The 21,769-nt window shown below is 48.5% G+C and overlaps 1 protein-coding gene across 4 annotated transcripts in view; it reads right to left on the bottom strand.

Annotated features, from left to right (window-relative positions):
- Positions 1–21,769, bottom strand: part of DBN1 (drebrin 1) — a 206,524-nt gene that overhangs the window by 59,353 nt on the left and 125,402 nt on the right. Inside the window, exons 5-9 of one of the 4 annotated variants that reach the window (XM_085618333.1) lie at positions 16,440–16,586; positions 14,191–14,247; positions 12,552–12,629; positions 9,394–9,545; positions 6,510–6,573 (exon numbers count right to left, since the gene is read on the bottom strand). In XM_085618333.1, the coding sequence (XP_085474459.1) occupies positions 6,510–6,573; positions 9,394–9,545; positions 12,552–12,629; positions 14,191–14,247; positions 16,440–16,586 (498 nt within the window). The remainder of the gene's footprint in view (positions 1–6,509; positions 6,574–9,393; positions 9,546–12,551; positions 12,630–14,190; positions 14,248–16,439; positions 16,587–21,769) is intronic. The other 3 variants (XM_085618334.1, XM_085618335.1, XM_085618336.1) reach the window with 3 other exon arrangements.

Below are 21,769 nucleotides of genomic sequence, written 5' to 3'. Positions count from 1 at the left end.
TGTCTAGTTTTTCTCCCCAAGGGAAAAAACCCTGCCTCTACCAGCAAAAGCCTCTGGAATGATAGAGAGGAAGGATAGGACAGACAAGCCCCATAGGCTGCCATTATGTGGCTTAAAACAGGATACTGTGCCTTTAAGAAAACTTTCCAGATTTCCAGAACTTTCCCCAGTATCCCAGAATGCCCAGCAGGTCCCATTTACTTTCAGTTCTTTTTGAAGGCGTAGCACGCCAGACCTGTAGCATTCTATCTATAAATAAGTATCTCTCCACCGGGGAGGAGGGCGGGCGCTTATGACTATAACAGAGATACCCCTACTACAGAACTGGAGTTACAGAAAAGAAACTACTCCTTCTGTAGTAGGGGATCTCTGTGTATAGTCATAATCTAGTGAATAGAATGGCAAGCCCATCCCCACACAGCAAAAAGCGGTGGAGAATATACAAGACACAACCACTACTGTGCGAACAAATTTCGCAGCGAAGCCTGCCCAACCTGAGCATCTGCCCTGGCATCCGAGACCAGACAGTAATGCGCAGCAAAGGTATGGACCGACTTCCAAGTGGCCGCCTTGCAGATTTCCGCAATCGGAACATTACGCAGCAAAGCCGTCGTGGCAGCTTTGCCCCTGGTGGAATGAGCCTTAGGTTTACCCCCTAAGGTCTTATTAGCCTTTTGATAACACAGCTGTATGCAGGACACAATCCATCGAGAAATGGACTGCTTAGAGGTCGCAAGACCAGTCCTGACTGAGCCATAATTAACAAACAATTGGTCAGACCTACGAATATCCTTGGTCTTATCCAGATAAAATTTCAACACCCTCCGAACATCCAGGGAATGGAGAGCCCTTTCCGCTGGCGAAGAGGGATTCTGAAAGAACGTAGGCAAAGTTATGGTCTGGTTGACATGAAAATCAGAGATAACCTTGGGAAGAAACTTAGGGTGAGTACGCATCACAACCTTAGCAGCATGAAATACAGTATAAGGTTCTTGACAACATAATGCCTGAAGTTCACTCACCCTGCGGGCCGATGTAATGGCCACTAGGAACGCCGCCTTCCAGGATAGGTGCTGCAATGAAGCCTTGTGAATGGGTTCAAAAGGCTCCCTCATCAGTCTGGACAGCACCACATTCAAGTCCCAGGAAGGCGAGGGAAGTCTGACGGGAGGAAACACTTTCTTCAAGCCTTCCAAAAAATCCTTGACCACAGGGATCTGAAAGAAGGAAGTCTGTGAAGGGCATTTCCTATAAGCAGTCAAAGCAGCCAGATGAACCTTAATGGAATGGAAATTAAGGCCAAACTGCGCCAGATGTAAAAGGTATGGAAGGATGACATCTTCCTTACATGTCGTCGGATCAAAGTTCTTGGACTTACACCAGATACAGAACCTCTTCCACTTGTAAGCATAGGATGTCCTAGTGGAAGGTCGCTTAGACTCCTTCAGAATGTCCATACAATCGTCTGGTAGATTCAGATGGCCATATTGCACTATTTCAGGAGCCATGCCGCCAAACTCAAAGACGAGAGGTTGGGGTGCACCATCCGCCCCCCGAACTTCGTGAGAAGGTCCGGCCTGCACGGCAACCGCATGTGAGGAAGGAGAGACCGGTGAAGGTCCGTGAACCACCACTGCCTGGACCACTCCGGGGCGATCAGGATCATCCGCGCCCTGGACCGGGACAGCTTGATGAGCACCGCCGGAATCAGGGGAATGGGTGGAAAAGCGTACAGAAAGCTGTTCGACCAGTCGATCCATAGCGCATTCCCCAGCGTCCCCCGCTGGTAGTACCTGGATGCGAAGTCTCGGCATTTGCTGTTTTCGGCGGTGGCGAACAGATCTACGTCTGGAGTCCCCCACCTTGCGAAGACTTCTCCTAGTACTTCGTCGTTTATGACCCATTCGTGGTTTTCCTGAATCAGCCTGCTCAAGGCGTCCGCCTGAGCATTCTGCACCCCCGGCAGATGTGTGGCCGTAATCGTCAGTCCTCTGGCCAGCAGCCAGCGCCAGATCGCCTGCGCCTCCTGCGACAGAGTGCGCGATCTCGACCCCCCCTGCTTGTTGAGGTAATACATCGTGGTTGTATTGTCCGTTTGTATCAGGAGCGAGTTGGTCTGGAAGGACGGAAGGAAGGCCTTCAGTGCCAGGAAGACAGCTCTGAGTTCCAGGAAATTGATGTGGTACGTCGATTCCAAAGGAGACCACTGCCCTTGAATCTGCAGGTCCCCGGAGTGCGCCCCCCAGCCCTGGAGAGAAGCATCCGTCACCACCTTCGTCGTGGGAATGTCCTTGTGGAAAGGAACCCCCTTGAGGAGGTTTTCCGCCGAACACCACCACTTCAGAGACTGAAGAGCATGCAGAGACAGTCGGATCTTGTCGTCCCAAGAGCCTGTCCTCTGATCCCACTGGTCCTCCAAGCACTCCTGCAGAGGTCGCATGTGTAGCCGTGCGTGCGGAGTGAGGAAGATACAGGAGGCCATCGATCCCAGTAGAGACGACACCTTCCTCACAGTCGTTGATGGAGCAGTCCTGAGGTCCTGAGCCTTCCGAAGGAGTGATAACCGTCTCTCCTCCGAAGGAGACACGCTTGCTGACCGTGTATCGATGGAGGCCCCCAGGTACTGAATGCACTGTACCAGAGTCGGGACCGATTTGGACATGTTGACGTGCAACCCCAGCTTGTTCAAGAGCTCGCACGTCCATCGGAAGTGTTCTTGCGCTTCCTCGAAGGATGATGCCTTGATCAGCCAATCGTCCAGATACGGGTAGACAAACACCTTGTTCTTCCTCAGGTGTGCCGCCACCACCGCCATGCACTTCGAAAAGGTCCTGAGCGCAGACTTCAGCCCGAATGGCAGTACTGTGTATTGATAGTGATTGGCGCCGACTTGGAATCGTAGGAACTTCCTGTGCTTCCGCGCTATGGGCACATGGAAGTACGCATCCTGTAGATCTATGGCACAGAGCCAGTCTCCCCGTTGCAGCTGAGGGTAAATCTGGTGCAACGATAGCATGCGAAACTTCTCTCTGCGAATCCACTTGTTTGCTTGTCGCAAATCCAGAATGGGCCTGAACTCGTTCTTGTCCTTCTTGCGAACGAGGAAGAACCGAGAGTACAGACCTCTTCCCCTTTGAGACAAAGGTACGTCTTATACCGCCTTTTTTCTCAACAAGATGTCTGCCTCCGCCTGGAGCTCCCTCAGCTGGAATCGAGAGCTGACCGGCGGGATCGCTGGAGGCGGGCTGATAAACCGAAGACTGTATCCATTGCAAACAATATTCAGCACCTCCTGAGTAATTTTTCTCCACTCTGCCGGAAAAAATTGAATGCTTCCCCCCACTGGAGTGGGTAACGGTTGAGGGGGAAGTAGCAGCTCAGGGCCGAGACCCGGCCGGGCCCTTGCTTGCGGTAGTAGCCTGCTGGCCTCCTCTACCCCTCTGGCGCTTCTGGAAGGGCTTGCGGAACAGCTGCTGTTGTGGCTGCTGCTGTCCCGAGCCCTGCCCACGCCCTCGGCCAGACGACCCGAACCTCCTCTGGAACGGGCGTTTCTTTTTGTCGGCCTTCTCCAACCCGACGGCCGTCAGGGTTTCCGCCTCGGCCTTCATGCGGGCCATCTCATCGTCCGCGTGCTTCCCGAACAGGGTTTCCCCCGAGAAGGGCAGGTTGGCCACTCTCTGCTGCGCCTCCGGTTTCAAGGATGTCAGGCGCAACCAGGAATGGCGCCGTTGGTGGACGCCATGACAGTAGGCGTGCGCGGCCAATAGTGATACATCCGCCGCTGCGCTGATCGTTTGGTTCGAAACCAGCATGCCCTCGCGCACCGTCTCCAAGAAGTCCTCCTTCTTGTCTCGTGGCAGGAGGTCCGCATATTGCTGCAGGGATTCCCACAGGGCCCGGTCGTACCGGCCCAACAACGCCCCTGCACTCGCCGCCTTCATCGTTGTGGCAGCGGTACCACACACCTTCCTGCCAGCCGAGTCCAGCCAGCGGCTTTCCTTGTCCGGTGGAACCGTGGAGGCCGGTGCGGTCGCATGTTGTTTTCTCGCCGCCGTTACTATCACCGAATCCGGCTTCGGGTCCATTCTCAAAAAGGACGGATCCGACTCCGGGGCCCTGTACTTCTTCATGAGCCTGGACGGAGCGGCCTTCGCCGTTGCGGGGGTGAGGAACAGTTCCAAGGCTGGTTCCACCAGGCCAGGCACGAGAGGCAGGAGGGGTCGAGACAAATGTCGTTGATGAAGCGTCTCAAATATCACGGACGTCGTAGGTGTTGGCACCGTCACCGTGATATTCAGTTTCGCCGCCCCTCGTAGCAGCACCTCCTGGAACGAGACCAGGTCGTCCACCGGAGACACCCTAGTCCCCGGGGAGTCCGACAACGTCAGTGAAAGGTCCCTGTCCGAGGAGCGCGTGCGCGACCTGGATCTATACCTCCTGCGGTGCCGTCTAGAGTCCGACGAGGACCGCCCTCGGCTCCGCGATCGTCGCCTCCTATGAGAACAGGAGCGCGACCTCTTCGGCTTAGGCCTCTCCGCCGGTCTCGCTGGTCCAGGCGACCGTGGACGACGTGGTTTCGGGGTCCCCTGCGGTGGAGTCGGGTACCGCGGAAGGGAAACCGACCTCGGGGGAACCGGCGGCGGTCCCACCGGAGTGCTTGGCAGCAACAGCGGCTGGGGTGGAGGAGACCGCGTCCGCAACCGCGGTGGTGGAGGAGGCGGTGGCGGAGGTGGAGGCGGTGGTGGAGGCGGTGGTGGAGGCGGTGGTGGAGGCGGTGGTGGAGGAGGTGGAGGCGGTGGCGGAGGCGGTGGAGGCGACGGAGACCTCCGAGGTGGGGTATACACCACCGAGTACACCGATTCCGGCGACTCTCTCTTCCTCGACGTCGACCTGTGCCTCGACGTCGATCTCCTCGGCGTCGACTTCCTTCTCGACGTCGATCTCCTCGGCGTCGACTTCCTTCTCGACGTCGACTTCCTTCTCCTCGACGTCGACCGGTGCCTCGACGGCGACCTTCGCCTCGACGGCGACCTCCTTCTCGACGTCGGTCTCCTTCTCGACGTCGATCTCCTTCTCTTCATCGACGGCGAGCTGTGACCCCTCGACGCCGAACGCCGACGCCGGGTCTTCACTCGACGGCGACCGCCGGACGAGGCTGACGACGGCGTCGTCGCCGACGACGCCGATGTAGTCGACGGCGGTCTATTCAGGTCCCTCGACGGCGATCGTCGACGCCGCTTCTCCACAGAGCCCTGGGGAGACGGCGAGCAGACCGTGGTCATCCTCCTCGACGCCGTCGTCGACGCCCTCGACGTCGACGGGGAGTGGGAGCGCTTACTGGTCTTCCTGCCCCTGGGGAGCCCCCCAGAGGCCTCAGTATGGGCCAAATCAGCCCCTCCAGACCCACCTGGTGCCTTCAGTCTTCGCTCCTCCAGAGCTTGAAGCCTGCTCTTCATCCTGTCCCTCAGGGTCCTCGCTGAAAACGAGTGGCAGATGGTACAGCTTTCAGGCACGTGGGACTGGGGAAGGCAACCTACGCACACCTCATGTGGGTCAGTTTTAGCCTTCTTTCGACCACATTCAGGGCACTTGACGAACAAGCCAGGCATGTCGACAGTACCAGCTATTAAACACAAGCAAAAGTGACAAAAATTGCCAAATCTCAATGAAAAACCTTTGAAAAAGGAAGAGCTCAATGCTCCAGGGTCCTGCTAGCAGGAGCCGGAAAAAAGAACTGAAAGTAAATGGGACCTGCTGGGCATTCTGGGATACTGGGGAAAGTTCTGGAAATCTGGAAAGTTTTCTTAAAGGCACAGTATCCTGTTTTAAGCCACATAATGGCAGCCTATGGGGCTTGTCTGTCCTATCCTTCCTCTCTATCATTCCAGAGGCTTTTGCTGGTAGAGGCAGGGTTTTTTCCCTTGGGGAGAAAAACTAGACAGGCAGTGCTGTTGTGGTTTTTGGTGGAATTCTAGTTGAAGTACTGGACAGTGTAGCCTGTGGGTATAGGCTGCATTATCTGTCTTTAAATTAAATTCTCTCTTAAAGGTGTATGCAGGTCTGCATGATTTGTCACCTTTAGAGATTATTTTTTATTGCTCCGGGGTCCACGCACATGGGCGGGACTATTCACTAGATTATGACTATACACAGAGATCCCCTACTACAGAAGGAGGGTTTCCAAATACACTTACTTGGAGATGTAGAAAGGTTTTCATTGGCATTATTGTGAGCACCCTAATAATCCTAACAATGCAAGGTAGCCGCACTTTTCAAAATCCTTCCTCCCTGCGTTACATCTCTGCCTCAAATCCCTGCCCTCTTCCCGATGCCACCACAGTTTCTGCTGCCAACTGCTCCGGCTTCTTACAGTGCTACAAAGAAAGTTAGAAGTCCTGCAAGACGGATGCCAAACACAGGAGAGAAAAAAAACATGCCCATCTTTAGCCTGCTATACACACTTGAAAAACGTTGCTTCCCCAACCCAAGCTCGTCAGGCGTTTACTTACAAAGACAGACTGATCCTTTAACCTCTGCCTGGCCTCCTCCTCCTCAAGCGTTAGCTGCTTCCGTCTGCAAAAAAATAATAAAGGAAAGACTCAGGGCACCGAGGGAGGATTCACACTAGGAGAGCGCAACAATATCATTCAAAGTGTTCCTGTGCCCAACTGCAGTACTAGCTTTGTCGCTTCGCCCATTCGGGTCCTGTCAGCGCGACCTCCTTCTAGTAGTGGTCAGTGCCTGTGTTTGTAGGCCTCCTCCCAACACTATAGAGTTTCTTTCTGAATGTGCCTAATCTGTAAATACAACTCCACCTAGTACCCTCAATGCCCCTAGGCGCTGGAAGTAGGGTCGGGGAAGGGAGCAAAGAGTAAGGGGTAAAACAGGACAGGGACAGTGCAGACTGTGATAATGCTGGATAGGGTCTCCTGTGCTCCATGTTCCGGCTTGCCTCAACTGTGGTCTTTCTCTTTAATCTAAATCCTCATTACTAGTTCATTGGCGAGCTATGCCGGGATACCTCTTTAGGCTACTCCGAATTACCCTGGTGTTCGCGCCTGAAATTATTGGTTCCATAAACTCTAAACCTGATCATTCTGGGTCTAGAGACACTGGGTAGGAGAAAGAAATGACTGAATTGGACCCGGTAGTCTAAGGTCAGTGTTTAATTCCCCAATCTGGGGAAATTTTCTCACAATCATTGGTGCAATGGACCCTCCCACTGGCTCTGTTCATGTTGTGTGATTGCCCAAAGTCAGTGCACATTTTTCACATCTGTAGAAAAATAGTTCCTTTCACTTCATGGAAAAAGCAGGCTCAAAAATGTCCTTTTTTATTAATCTAATTTTTATCTTAACTGTAAAAAACGCTATTTTCTTTGAGTACACTTCGACTGCCCAGTTAGCCGGTGATGTATTTTCCATCTCCTTTTTTAAAGTTGCTGTTATAAAGTGTGTAAGTAACTTTATAGTTACCTGTGACTCGAGTACTTGGTTATGTTTTTATATATTGTTGTTTCGCTCACAAATAATAATAAACTAACAGGGACGACTGAAAGTCTTGTTATTTTAAAAAGAACACTAGTAAAACAGCCAGTGACGTCAGTGAATGTCATTTAAATTTCTAAATTCTATTTCTATGTTTAGGTGGCAACACTTTAGTTTTTGGCATTTGTATGCAATAAAAACAACATAAAAACTAATTACACCAGCTTGACCTTGAGTCTTTTCCAGCGCTTCTTTTATGTGGTCATTTATGATCTAGTTTTTCTTTTTGTTTTACTTTATATGTGTAACTTACTATTTAATTAACTTACATTTCCCATCATACTGCATGGAACTGCGGGCTAAACTTCTTAGGTACTTATTGTTTTAATTAAATTAAATGGGAAAATAAAAAAAGCTTCCAGGAATTTTTACATAGATTTACATTGGGTTTCACAGCCACATTCAGGGCGTGTTTGCTAATACCACACTTTTTTTGCACTCCCCATCACTTCCATTCGACCTTGCAATTCTGCCAATTGTAATTCTTTTCCTCTTCCCTCATATTTCTTCTCCTCCCTCAAGCTGCGCTGGAGCTCCAGCCAGCTGGTGGAGGCACGCCAGCACAAATCAGTCCCAGTAAGGTGTGTTTCCAGAGAGAAAAATGTGAACAATATGAACACACCCTTCCCTTGCTATCCATTCCCATGTTCCTCATCCTGGGAGGGAGCCAGGAGGCGGGCACAGGCAACTGCAGCGCAGCCATTAGATAATTGCAGAAGGGATGGAAGCTGATTGGAGGAGACTCCTGACACTCGCCGCCATCTGGTCGCTTTGTGGTTCTAAGCGAGTTATCATGTGGAGATGTGAGCTCACCAACAAGATCACCGCAGAGAGCTTATGTAATGGCTCACACAGGGGGCAGTGGCGGGGGGGGGGGGCACTCTGCGAACTGTGAGTCGCTCTCCATATCACTTCTGGCGACTCTTTAGCCAGTAAACGTGTGTTTGATCTTTTCCCGATAGTCTGGTCTGTCTAGTCAACTTTTCCAACTGTACTTATACAGATTCCAGAGAAGCTCCGAATAAAACCGTATATGGTAACGGCTCAGGCTCTTGTGGTTAATGCCTGTCATTGTCTAGACTGTGGTTGGAAGGTCAGCGTTTTCCCTTTGTGATTCAGTGCTTTGCATATATACATCTATGATACTATGCGCGAGAGGGCCGCAGCCCCGGGTGTTGACTGTGGATCATTAAACTCTGAGAGGCCTTTCTAATCCTCACGAGTTCAATCTGCAGCTTTTGATTATGCAGAATAAGAACTCTTTTAAAGGCCGGGTGAGGACCAGTTACTGAACCCTCCCACATACATGACTTAAAGATGGGGAGACTCAAGCTGGACTGTAGAACCAAAGCACCCCTGGCGGAAATGCTCAAACCAGCCCCTCTCCCTTCATCTCCTATCCTAATCTCTTTCCATTCATCCACTCTCTCTCTCTCCTTATCTACTCTCGCTTCACCCTCTAGGATTGCTTTCTCTGTATTCCCCTTCCACGCTTTCGCACCATCTTGAATCCTCCTCATGCCGGCTGCAATTAACCTCAGGAACCTGGAAAAAGAGGCAGAGGCACTAGGAGTGCCCCTGCCACAAGAACTAGCCCACCAGGGGCTCCAGCCCACCAGGGAAATAAAAGCCCTGTCCGGCCCTGGGAGGCACATCCCTTGATCCTTTACTGCCCCACTCAAAGGGCTCCTTGCTGTGTCGATGCCTTGCTCAAAAACTCGGTCACCTCTATACAGCTCCCTCACGTTAGCGCCTCACTGCTTCTTGGTGCCTCAGTGAGTGGACTTTCCTTAGTAATTTGGTGCTTGTCTGCTGCCTGAACCTTCCGCACCCCTGCACCAAATACCTGTGTTCCTCAATCTGCTGCTCCCGCTCCTGGTATCTTCTCTCCCGCTCCTCCTGCTCCTTCTTCTCCAGCTCCATCCGCTCCTGCTCGAAGCGCAGTCGGTCTTCTAGAGCTTTCCGCCTCTCCTCCTCTTTCCGGAGCTCTTCCTCCTTCTGCAAAGACCAGAATCAATGCATCGGCAACAAGCGGAGTACAGCTCTACCTGCGACAGTGTCCTATGAGGATCTGATAGAAAGCTACTCACTAGACCAACTAGAACCATAAAAAGTCAATCACACGGCACTCCCCCAAACACCAGCATCCACGCCAACAAAAACACCCAAAACTCTACTTCAACCAAGAGACGGCGGTTCACAAGAGTCTCCCCTCAAGACACTAGATTCAGCTACAAGAGCATCCCTCAACAACTTAAGTGGCCCGCATGACCCTACACACGACTACTATCCACCTACTTACCTCCTCCACCCACTACCTACAGCTCAGACACTAGATCCAAACAAGTTACTCACAAGCAACAATAGATTTTCACCTTCACATCTGTTACAGGTCCAAAAGCTGTCCATAAGCCTAGTGTGTTGGTCCTAATATTTTCATTTTTGTCAAAATGTTTTAAAGTTTGTAACGGTGAACCCTAGACATTTCAATATTTTACGTGAGATTCATTTGAGAGTGCACAGTGCCATCTGGGATAGGACTGTTGGGTCCATAGCTGCATATTTCCTTGTGGTTTACCTGCTTCTCTATAACACAACTACATACAGTGTGCTATCAATCTAGTATTAAGGGCCGTACCCTTGCTTGATTGACATAGAAAGACTATTATTTAGCCGCTCTGCATGCTCTTGTTTTAACGAATTAGGACATTAGTGCTCCCCTGACATTTAAAGTGCAGTAGCATTAAGTGGGTCTTCAAAGAAAATGTGTAATTCAACAATCATGATTATATGAAATCTATTAGGGTACAGAACATGGGAGAGTCATGGGAGAGTTTGAACCATCACATTCTCCGGAGGACATTCAGGGGAAGGTTCTATTGGAAGCCAGATAGCCCCCCCGAGTCCCCTTGTAGAACGTGTAGCTCTTATCAGACTATCTTCTGTGATCCCTGGGTGTACCACATTCAGTCTTTAATTGGGACTGATGGTGGAAGCACTCTTGGAAAACGTGTTAACTTCAAAAAGACTTACAAAACATCTTTGCATAAAGTGCTTTTCATCTTTTCGGCACACCCTTAGGGTGGGCTTTGGGCCTTCTTCAGCTCTTGCATTTTTTTTTCTGAATTGTACATTACCCATCTGTAAGACAGGATAATAAATTGTTCAATCCGTGTCACTGTTCCATTATCTAGATAACAACTTTGAGTGTACCCGCAAGTTCTTGCAAGGCACCGCAGACTTGTCCAGGAATTGAAGATATTTGGTATGAGATCCCCAAGCAAGCTCCAATACTGTCGGCCAATGATAAGGTCTTTCAGAAAACCGAGTCCATTAAGAAATGATAAGGCAGCCTGAAGAAAATGCCTTCCTCCAACTGGTCAACAGTGCCCTTACCTTTCATTCCATTTGTGGAACCTGGGTGCAAAGTCATGTCGCTTCCTGCTTTCTTGTGTTATGAACAAATCAATTTCTGCTCTTCTCTACTGGTGAAATATTTATTCTAGGCACCCCATTGGGCTCACCATTGTATTTATCATTTCTTTTGCTACTCATACGTCTGTGAGATCGATCTCGATCACCAGAACAGGTTTGATGTGAGCGGGATGCCTTTAGCAATTGCCTAGTGCCAAATATTCTCAGCCACTCTCAAAAACCAAAGGGCCTTCCTCGTTTAATAATATGGCCCTTGTGGTAATACTATCTTTTCCAATACGAAGCACCTTCTTCTTCAATGATGCCCGACACATTTTCATTGCTCATAAATCCGACTATCGCGAAACACATGTATTTGTAATTCTCTCGCCTTTAAGGGCAAGTTGTCTTGTACTGTCAATCTTAGCACGTGCCCTCATCCTATTAATGAGACTTTTTTATGGAACGGTTGCTTGAGAGTACAATTTGAGTGCGTAATCAATGCAAGGGTTCTTCCGCCCTTGGTACTGTGACTGTTTATTCACCCAAGTCGACGCCTTTGGCCACTGGCTGTTGAGCCACTCTTGAAGTCGTCTTATTCTGGCATCCAGCACTACTTGTTACAATGGCTTTGTAGCATGACCATATCATAGATTCACATGTTTTGCATATACCTTGCCATTTCACATGATGAGGTCTTGGAGGAATTTTCCTATTTTGGGGTTGTGGCAAAAAGTTCTAAATACAGTCCCCATAGAAGTCTCCTAACTCTCCTGCCTGAATGGACTTTATCTAACATTTCCTCTCGTAATAATGAGGAAGCTTCAGAGAATTTAAAGTGTGGTGGCATCTAGACAGCTTCTCAACCAACACCCGTGGATGCATATCCACTTCCACCTACCGCTAGACACCCACCAGTAGCTAGACAACTCACATTTAAAGCAATGTATATACCACCGAGCAATCGATCAGACTGGTTCACTTTCCATGCAACAAAAACTTCACTCGTATCACCAAACAAACTCCCTGGATAATACCTCCATACAGAAAGACTCTAAGGTGTCTGAACCTCCGTCCCCGCCCACACACCCAACCTCGGGATTTCAATACCTTCTAAGAACAAGGAGTGTTGAAAATGACCTTGAATTCCGGGCAGAATTAAAGGTTTTGCTCTTTCCATCGTCATAAGCACAAGGCGCTGACTTAATTCTTACAATCTGGTAAGTATGTATTTGTGGCTGAGACTCCTCTCAAACTCTCCACAACACTCCACATGTATGAGCTGTGACGTATGACCCAACATGTTGGGAACACATCTTCAGAGAGCACACATCTCAACCAACGTGAACCATATTGGACCTACCACACCAAACATCCTTACAGCCATGCACTACCAATTGCGTGCCTGGTAACTGATCAAAATTGCTGGACTTTACCAACTCAACAGGGGTAAAAAGTGCTATACAAATGCTTAAATACAATACATCTGGTGGTTGGAGTTGTTCAACTCCGGATTCGACCCATGCTTTTGCCTGCCTCACATACCGCAGTGTTCACCCATGTACATCAGGGTATGTATGGCCACCGTACCTTGGCTTGTTCCCAGAACTGCTCCCGGTTGAGGTGCTTCATCTCTATGGCTGCGTTGGTCTTCTGGTAAGTTGTGCCCTGGAACCGAGATTGGGACCGGGATGGGCCAGGAAATAGAATGGGAGGGAACAGCATAAGGGGTATGTTAAAGAACAGGGTCGAGATAGAGGGGACGAGGAAGGGAGGGTGGTGAGGGCACCATTAGGTAATCAGTTTATAAATGTTTAAAGCGCAGATTTATAGCTCATTGTCAAATTACATATTAAATGTCAGATTCCAAAGAGTATTAATGAATCACCATGCATGACAACATGAATCCCAGGAACTGGAGTACATCATAAAGATACGAGCAACTGGTGGAAAGTTACAGAGAACATGCTAGTAGCGCTAGGACTAAGGGATAAAAGCGAGAAGGGTAGAAACGACAGCACAGCAGAAGACACCTGTCAAACATCCACACCCCAGAGCATGCGCATCCATGAAATCACCATGCAGCGCACCACAAACATCCCTATATACTCAACCCATGGCAGGATCATCAGTGTAACCATTTCTCCTACACATAACCCCTACGCGTTTCATTTGCATCTTTTTCCTTGGCAGGGGGGCAGGTATGATTGCGTGACTAAACCTATTTACCTTTCCTATTTTGTAATCTTGGGCCTCCAGAGCTCCCGCTAGGTGAGCTACTGGAGTTGGAGAAGAACAGGCCTGGATGTATATGTGCATCCTGCACCACCGGAGCCCACAAACACGTGGGGTCTGTGTCCATGTGCTTCCTATGCTTGGACCTTTAACAAGCACCCATTGAGCCAAAGAAGATACTGCTCTGTTGGAGTGCGTTACACCTCGCAAAGGCGGATCACATCCAATTTACAACACATTCAAGTAGGTTTGCGTGTGACCCTCTATCTAGTGTCCTCCAAGGCCTTCTGGGTATATCCCCAGCTCTGTGAGCACACTAGGACATCCTCCATGCATTATCATCGATTTAGATACTCAAAATAGCGGAGAATGCAATTCTTACCAGGGAGTAGTCTATTTGTGGGTTGGACAGCAAAGACGGAGTTACCTCCATGAATGGTTTATCTAAATATCTGAGCTCCGGGTATCATCCTGCAAAGGAGTAGCCCCCCCCCCCAAACTTCCCCCACAGCAGCATGGGTGTAAATTCAGAGCCCTGAGGCTGTACTTCTGCCAGGTCGTTTGGATCACTGTCGATTATGTAAATGAACACCATGTATGTTACTTGTATTTAGGTTTCATGACCATCCTTGCCTTCTGGCTTGAATGGATACATTGCACTCTTTCTACTGACTTCGTAAGTATGCTTTATTGTCAGGAGCGAGAGCTCACCCTAACAAAGAACTCACCAGGTTCTCGCGTAATGGCTCGGATGTCTGGGGAGGGTTTCTCAAAGGTGGCCCTACCTACCAATTCAGACATCATAAATTTGGCCAAGGAGTCCGTGGCTCATTTTCATGATCCATCCTTCGCAAACGGCATTCCCAAATACACACACCAGCATCAATGAAACACCCACACCAGAGAATTAAGTGTTAGTGCAGTAACGGAGCACCAGAGTGTGCAAGCGCGGTCACGGAGCGCCACAGTATGAGTGCACTGCGAGCTCCTTTACCTCAGGTCCTTCTGATGTGTTCTCCTCTCCCTCAAAGGACCTGCAGTGGATTCCGTCCTGGATGGGAGAGAACGGCCTTCAGCTTGAGTTTCAGGGAGTAGTAGTGGGGTTTGAGAGGCCATGAGGCACCTCTGGGGTGCACCCCCTGCCCCAATTGAGTCAAATGTAAAGGGTGTATTGTAAGTGGATTGAATGCAGCCTTAGAAAGTAGGGACCCAACAATGGCCATCAGTCTTATAAAGCTGGAGAAGGCGGTTTCCAGCTTGTGTGGAACTCAGCCGCTCACGCAATTATGTGTTAAATGTTGAGGGGGTCTCATACCACCCCCCAAGATTGGCATTCTTATGTGAAGGGATGTATGGACACGCAATTCCCACTCTGTATCAATTGGAGCCCAGTCCCCTCACCAACCCTGTCCTATCAAAGGGCGAATGAGTGAGCCAGCAAGCATACTTTCAATTGACCACTTGACTACAGCTGGGCTAACAAGAGGGCTAACAAGAGGTTTGTGAACAAGGAAGAGTGAATTAGAAGAGTATTTATTCTTCTCCTCCCTGCAACTTCCCCCCTCAACTCTACACCCCCCCCCCTTTCCCTGGGCACTTATGAGATTAGGTTTATACCTCAACTTTCAGATGAAGTTCTTTTCCCCATACGCACCATTCCCTACTTTTTTCACCTTCACCATATCCATCAGGGTGGTGCTTCGATCTGAGTGAATCACTCGAAGGAACCTGAGTCAAATGACTATTCCCAGACAGCCCTTTCAATCATACATCACATAGTGTTTACAATTCACCAGTCTTTCAAAAATTATTGTGGGATTTTAGCCCAAGGTCGGGGGACAAGTCGAAGCTGTAAGAATGCACATTTTTGGTGGGGGATCCTCGGCCGTCCTCAGTAAGAGTTTGCATTTCCCATCTGCCTTTGCGATACTCGCCAATATAGTGCTGTGTGGTGTGTGAATGAGCGAAGGGAATGTTTGGCCAATACTGATCATAACAGTAGATTTTTGCACATTTTAAACTGAATTTATTATCAGTTGTGAAGAATCCGGAGGCCTCCCACAAACCGGTTAGTCAATGATTTGGTGCTAGCTGCATGAGTAACAGGAGACTAGGGTAAAAGAGCCCCACTTGTCCCAGGACTCACACAGAGCCAGCACCAGAGGTGCTTATGCGAACCGCCCTATAGTGTATGAAGGAACCCAGAAGTTTGCTTTTCCTATGACGATTACCCTGAATCCAACAGAACAACATGTGCATTGTCCAATTGCGTGGCGTAGCTGGGCCACTGTGCCCCAGTGTGTCCTTCTACTGTGCAGTGGCACATGGGTGAGGACTGACTGTTTCCTTAAATCCAGTCCCACAGTGACAACCTGGAACCTTCCCAAGGCTCTGGGAGTCTGGATGGTGGGGTACTTGACAGAAGGAAAGCATAAAAAAGGCCATCCCAGAGATGTCTCCTTTAGTGGCACCAGAGCTGGTACAAGAAGAGCTTGAAGACGACGTGGACTCCGCTTTGAGTCTCTTAGGACCTGAAAAACAGTGGAACTACTTTGCTAGGAACAAAAGGTAGAGAACCCAGGCACAGAATCCAGCAGGGAAGCAGTTTGAATCCCTGTTTAGATCTAAATCAACCCCACTGATGGCACCCAAAGGGTCAACGGCCCTTTCCTCTTCCATGGGTGCACAACAGGAGGAACTGTAAAGGGCAGGAGACTAGGGTGTTCTAGCTTGAGAAGAAGGCTGGTGTCCAGGCCCCAGTGAAGAAATTCTGGTTCTTCTCATTTTGGATATTCCATTATAAATAGCAGTCCATGTTCACACCACCCGACGGAAAAATGGCGACCGGGTGAGTCTTTCTTATCTGACATGGCTGCTCGAGATCATCCAGTCTCTCCCAGGGAGAAGGGAAGGGGGCACAGGACAACATGAGGCTCATGGGCATGTGTCCCCGGGGTCCTGTGGGAAGGTAAACAGTTCTGGAGAGCTTCAGCCAAGACCTCAATTTCTACCCTATAAAAGGTGAACACCACGCCCTTTCTAGCCATTCCTGCTGACCATACAAATTGAGCAGCGCCTCCTGTGGGTCACCAGGCTTCATTGTGCTGCTTAAAGAGGGTATGAAAGCTTTGCACAAAGACTCCTGCACAGAAATAATCCCCACCTAACCCCCCACCCTCCACCGCCCCACAGACAATCCCTGCTCTCCCCCCGCCCCCCCAACTCTACTGCTGTTTCCATTACCACGGGCTCAGTGGACTCCTCTTCTCGCACCCGTAGCCGGTTCAGAACAGGGCTGGCAAGCCTCGCTGTGCCATTGGACAGGCGCTGTCCAATGGCACCAGGTTCGATGTCCTCCACGCTGCTGGCATTGACGATGATATCCACACCCTGGGGAGAGAGATGGGTTGAAGAGCAGACAAAGAAAGGAGGAAAGGTGAGCAACGAAGAGGAGAGATGAAAGAGATGGGGATAGACACGGAGGAGAGAGAGTAGGAGAGGTGGAGAGCAGGAAGCAGTGGGGCGAGAGCAGAGAGATATTGAGAAAAGAGAAGAGAAAGACAGTGGAACAGGGATAGGAAAATGTCAGCAGACAATGGAAGAAAAATATGGTCAAAAAATGGGAAGATGGCGAAAGTGGGTGATGAGTGGTTATGGGGAGATGTTCAGATATGGGGAGAGAAATTACGCGAGTCCACGGAGAGCGGGGAGGCCAGGATGAGGACGAAAAGTTTAAGAAGGAAGAAATTAGGAGGGAGGAGAAGGGGGGGGGGGGGTAAGAAAAGAGATAGTGGGACCACAAAACTCGATTAGACAGGACTCCCAAGACTAGCTTGATCTTGTAATCTATGAGTAACTGACAATGTACAGATAAACTCAGGATGTCAACAGAGAGCCGAAGACCAGGACAAGAGGGAGCGGACCAGGCAAGAGAGAGCGGGAAACAAAAGTAGAGCAAGGAAGGTAGGGTAGATGTGGGGGAGGCATGAAAAAAGTGGGGAAGGCAGCAAGAAGGGTTAGAAAAAAGGAGAGATGGAAGGAGTGAGAGAAGGAAGGAGAGAAAGAGGCAGGGGAGTGCAAGGCAGAGTGACAGATAGCAAGGGAAATGAAGGCAAGAGGGTGGGAGAGACATGAAAAAAAGGTGTAGGGTGTCTAAAGAGAAGGAGATGAGATGATTAGGGAAGGAGAGAATAGCAGGGATGGAGAGAATAGCAAAGAGGAGGGCAGGAAAGTGGTAGATAGCAAGAACACGAATGCATGACATAGGAAGATACGAGAGAAAAGAGATCAGGGGAGGGAGGAAATGAAAGAGACAGGGGTGACACGAGAGGGACAAAGAAGAAAAAGAGGGGGCAGCAGAGGGAAGAAACAAGGGACTGATAGAGGGAAGGAGGAGAGGCCGGGGAAGGAAAGACAGCAGCAGGGAAGGGAAGATAGAGGGAACAAGCAAAGGTGTAAGAGAATAAGGAAAAATTATAAGGGAAGATGAACAGACACGGGGGAGAGGCTAGGAGGAAGAGAAGGTGGCAAGGAGGGCAGAGAAGGCAAGAGGGACAAAGAATGTGAGAGGAGGGGAGAGGTGGGGCAGAGGTAAGAGGAGCGTGGGCGAGAATGACACAAGTATACGGACGGAAGGGGAGGGAGGAAGAGATGAAGGAGTATGTGAGATGCAAAGAGGAGAGGGGAGACGAGTGGATGAGGATATGGGGCTCGAAGCAGAGGTTTAGGCAGACAGAAGAAGTGGAGGAAAGGAAAGGAATCCAGAAGAAAAGCCAGAAGGGTCTGGGCGCAGAGGGGGAGCTCGAAGAGATAGGTTGTGGCACTCACTTCTTCCATCTAGGCAATCTCACCTGTCAATCTACTAAAGTATCCCGCATCACTACTAAATGGGATCTCAATGTTGCTCATATGATATTCACTCGACCCTTTTCAGGAATTCACTCGGTCAACCCTACATGGACCACCGTCTGTAAATTCTCTTACAGAGCAACACCGTTTGCTACACCACAGAATCGCAACTCTCAATTCTGTGTGCAACAGCACTTGCTGCTCCCATATAGGATCTCACATACCAATCCTATATGGATTCCTACCCATCAGTAGTCTATAGAACCCCAACCTAGGGAATACCAAATCACTCTGCTACACATTCTCAGCGGCCTATCCCATATAGAATCTCACTTGTCACTTTCCTAAAGTTTCAACTGATCACTTCGTTAAAATATGGACTGTCACCCCCTCGCCACCCCCTGCCAGCCTGAAATCCTGCTAAACATGGGGTTTCAATCACCTGAATCTAAAAGAGAAAAAAGAAAAAGAAAAGAAAAGCAGCAAATGAGAATAATTGAAGAGCAACAGGAATGGATATGAACAAAAAAAGACCAGAATGGGATAGAAGTAAAGAGAACAAAAGTAAGGGAGAAGAAACAAGGGAAAGAGGACCGGAGGCGGGAGGGAACAAGAGACAAAAGAATGAGAGAAGCAAGGAACAAGAGTTAGAAAAGCAGGGAGGTAAATAAAGAGAAATTAAACAGCAAATTAATTTTAGGCACAACTTGTTCCGAATCTAGCATGATCTTAAGACTGAGTCATTAAATCAAAGTGGGCGAGGGGGGATTGGGTGTCAATCAATAACGAGGAAAAAAAATCACAAACCAGATGTAAGGGAGGAGGTATTAGATTGGGAGCAGAGTTTAAGTAGTGGCAAGGATCCTTCAATCAACAGTGATAATCAGTTCACAGTGGCGTCCTTCCTTAAAGAGGGTAAGAGCCATCATTGCTTTAAATGAAAGGAGCAAGCCGAAGGACAGTCGTTTTATCCGGTGTTGAATGACCCAGAAATGTCGTCTACTCTGAACTTATCTAATAATGAACGAGTTGTTTCTGGAATTCAGGGAAGTCCCCTTTACTGCCCTCTGTCTACCCAAGATTACACTAGAGATCAGGGGATGACGAGGGCAAACTTCAGGGCCACCAGTCTGAACATGACCAGGCTGGCATCAATTCTACCAGCAGTCAAATATACTCCGTCACCAACACTGTCAAGGACTATGGGCTCCACTACATTCAATTGTTTTGTTGCTCACATTCCATCTGGAAAGGCAAGGTGAGCAACAAATACTCTAGAATGGAATGTAGTGAAGAGTCAGACCCTGTGAATGGCATTTGAATAGTCCGCTATCTGCAAAGAGAAAGATTCAATGTGCTATTGGTTGTCTGGAGTGCTGGCCATGTTGTTCCACAGTTAACATTGTTGAGTTTGCAATTTCCTCAGATTACATGACTGGGGTTTTTCACTATGTTTTGGACTAAACTGTGGTTCCTCTAATCTTTTTTGCTGTCCCAGACTTACCAGCTTTTCGCATTGATCATAGCGACATCCCTTATGAAGTGCAAAGAGCTAGAAGCTATTGTGAAAATGTGTGAGCCAGCAGCAGCCATCATTGTTGAGGGCGGCAGCCATCTTTATGAGGGGCGGTAAACCCACGCCAAACATCCTCATGTGGGGCACAGGACTAGGGCTGTTGAAATAAACAATTCCCTCCTTAGAAATCAAGCAGAGATTATATTGACTTGCAGAAGTGATCTCTGAAAGACACTTTGAGAAAATAGCACAGAATATTTTGGGTAGGATGGATAAAGAAGCAGCGATCATCTTTATAAAGTGCAGTGTACCAGCGGTGGGCATCTTTATGAGGAACTGTGAACAGTCATGTACAGCTTTCGGACAAGCAGAGTGCCAGCATTAACAAAGCTTTCTGTTACTGGAAGATTGTTTAATTAGCTACTACTACGTATAATTGCTGCACTTTCTTCTCTGTTGATCAGGCTATCTGGATATGGCTGCCATTTTGGGGGGCAAGGACGTAAGAAGGTTGTAGTATTAAGCTGCACAGCCACCTGATACACAGTCAGATTAAATAACTGCAAAAATGTCCTGGACATGCTGCCTTTTGGACCATAGGACGTGTGTGACCTTGCATGGTGAATATTTATTTTTAAGAATTTTTTTTTAGGTATTCAAATGCAGTGAGTGTCCTATTAGACGCAAGAGTAAAACCCGGTGTCAACATTCTTCACCTGTTCTCCCTAGGTAATTCATTCCGTCGAAATGACCACCTGAGCTGATCAGTTTTAGCTATTCTACTGCATCACATGTAGTTTGGTTCCACCTTAAGTGAGAGTCAAGAGTGTTCCGGAGTTTTGGACGCGGCCCTCCCTGGGGTCAACCTCCTTGATTTTGTAATTTGTAACATTGTTGAAGATCATGTGGGACGTGGCCAATCTGAGATTCCTGGCAGGGATGTAATGGGGCACCAACGTTTGCAGTTGCATGGTCCACATCAGGAGAATATACAATCTGGAATGTGGGGAGGTCCAGAACCTCCTCTCCAAATTTGACACACAGGAAGCTCTCATGCAGTGATGGGCATGGACTGGTCTTCAAGCGATACAAGCCTGGCTTCACAGGTTATCTTCAGGTTGTATATATTCACTGGAAACTTTTCACATAATCAGAAAATGCACTGGTAACTTTTTGAGAACCCAAGCAAAGGGAAACAAGTACCCATTTAAAAATGGAGTAAAGGAAAGACCTAAGAGTTACTCCACATGATGCCTGATAATCTCCGGATTGTAGCTCCAAACCAGACTTGGGCAAAAGATTAGATTCCATCTTAAGCGCCCCTGCAAACATACTTTACACAGCATCGGACTGATCCATGGCTCTTTCACCAAGGCCTTTGAGCTTGTAAGGATACATAGGGAGAGACATCAGGTGCACAAGTCTGTGTTACTTATTTGAAGTGCCAGGAGTACACGCAGAAAAGTAAATACGCCAGGAATCTGAGCAAGAGTGATTTGCCACAATAAAAGTGTAAGAAGGGGATCATTTACACAAGTACCATTACCACAAACAGGGAGGGCTTTTTATTCGAAGTATGGTTGGTGGTAAAAGAGATACCAATTTAAAGGGATTTTTAGGACTGGTGTTATACAATATAACTTGATTTTACAAAAATGATATGTATGATATACTTATAGGGGCTTTCCGTCAGCCATCTTTATCCATTAGTCTGTTGCGTCATTCCCAGTTTTTGTTTCGCCCACTAAAGCATACTGCGTGGTGCAATGGGACAGCCAACTTCAGCCATTGGCTAGTTTCACTGAAAGTGACGACATTCTGCTCTTTCTTAAGGAGCACATTCGGACAAAAAGAAGTTCCATTCTTAGATGCCAGGAATAACCATGTCAATGTGTGCTTTGAAACCAAAAGTTATTTTTGTTTTTAGGCAATTCAATTTCTTTTATATTTTTAAGACGGGCTGGTAGCTTCTGACTTGTAACGTTTTGTAAAGCTAGTGCAAAATAAAACAAGCATTGACAAAGGCAAAAGGCTGGTGGCCAACAGCAGATATACTGGCTTTTACTATACTTGTTTTCAAATGGTCTCCCTGTCCCCAGGAGTTCCTAGAAGGATTTTGGAGATTCCATTGTGTGGTTTGCAGACTGTCACGTTTGTGTATATGGGAAGGCCTTCATGTTTGGGTACTGCATGAATATTTGTGTTTTAA

This window comes from Triturus cristatus, chromosome 7, assembly GCF_964204655.1.
Source record: "Triturus cristatus chromosome 7, aTriCri1.1, whole genome shotgun sequence".
NCBI classification, from domain to species: domain Eukaryota; kingdom Metazoa; phylum Chordata; class Amphibia; order Caudata; family Salamandridae; genus Triturus; species Triturus cristatus.
The sequence above is the reverse complement of the archived record's forward strand: the minus strand, read 5'-3'. Positions and strand labels throughout refer to the sequence as shown.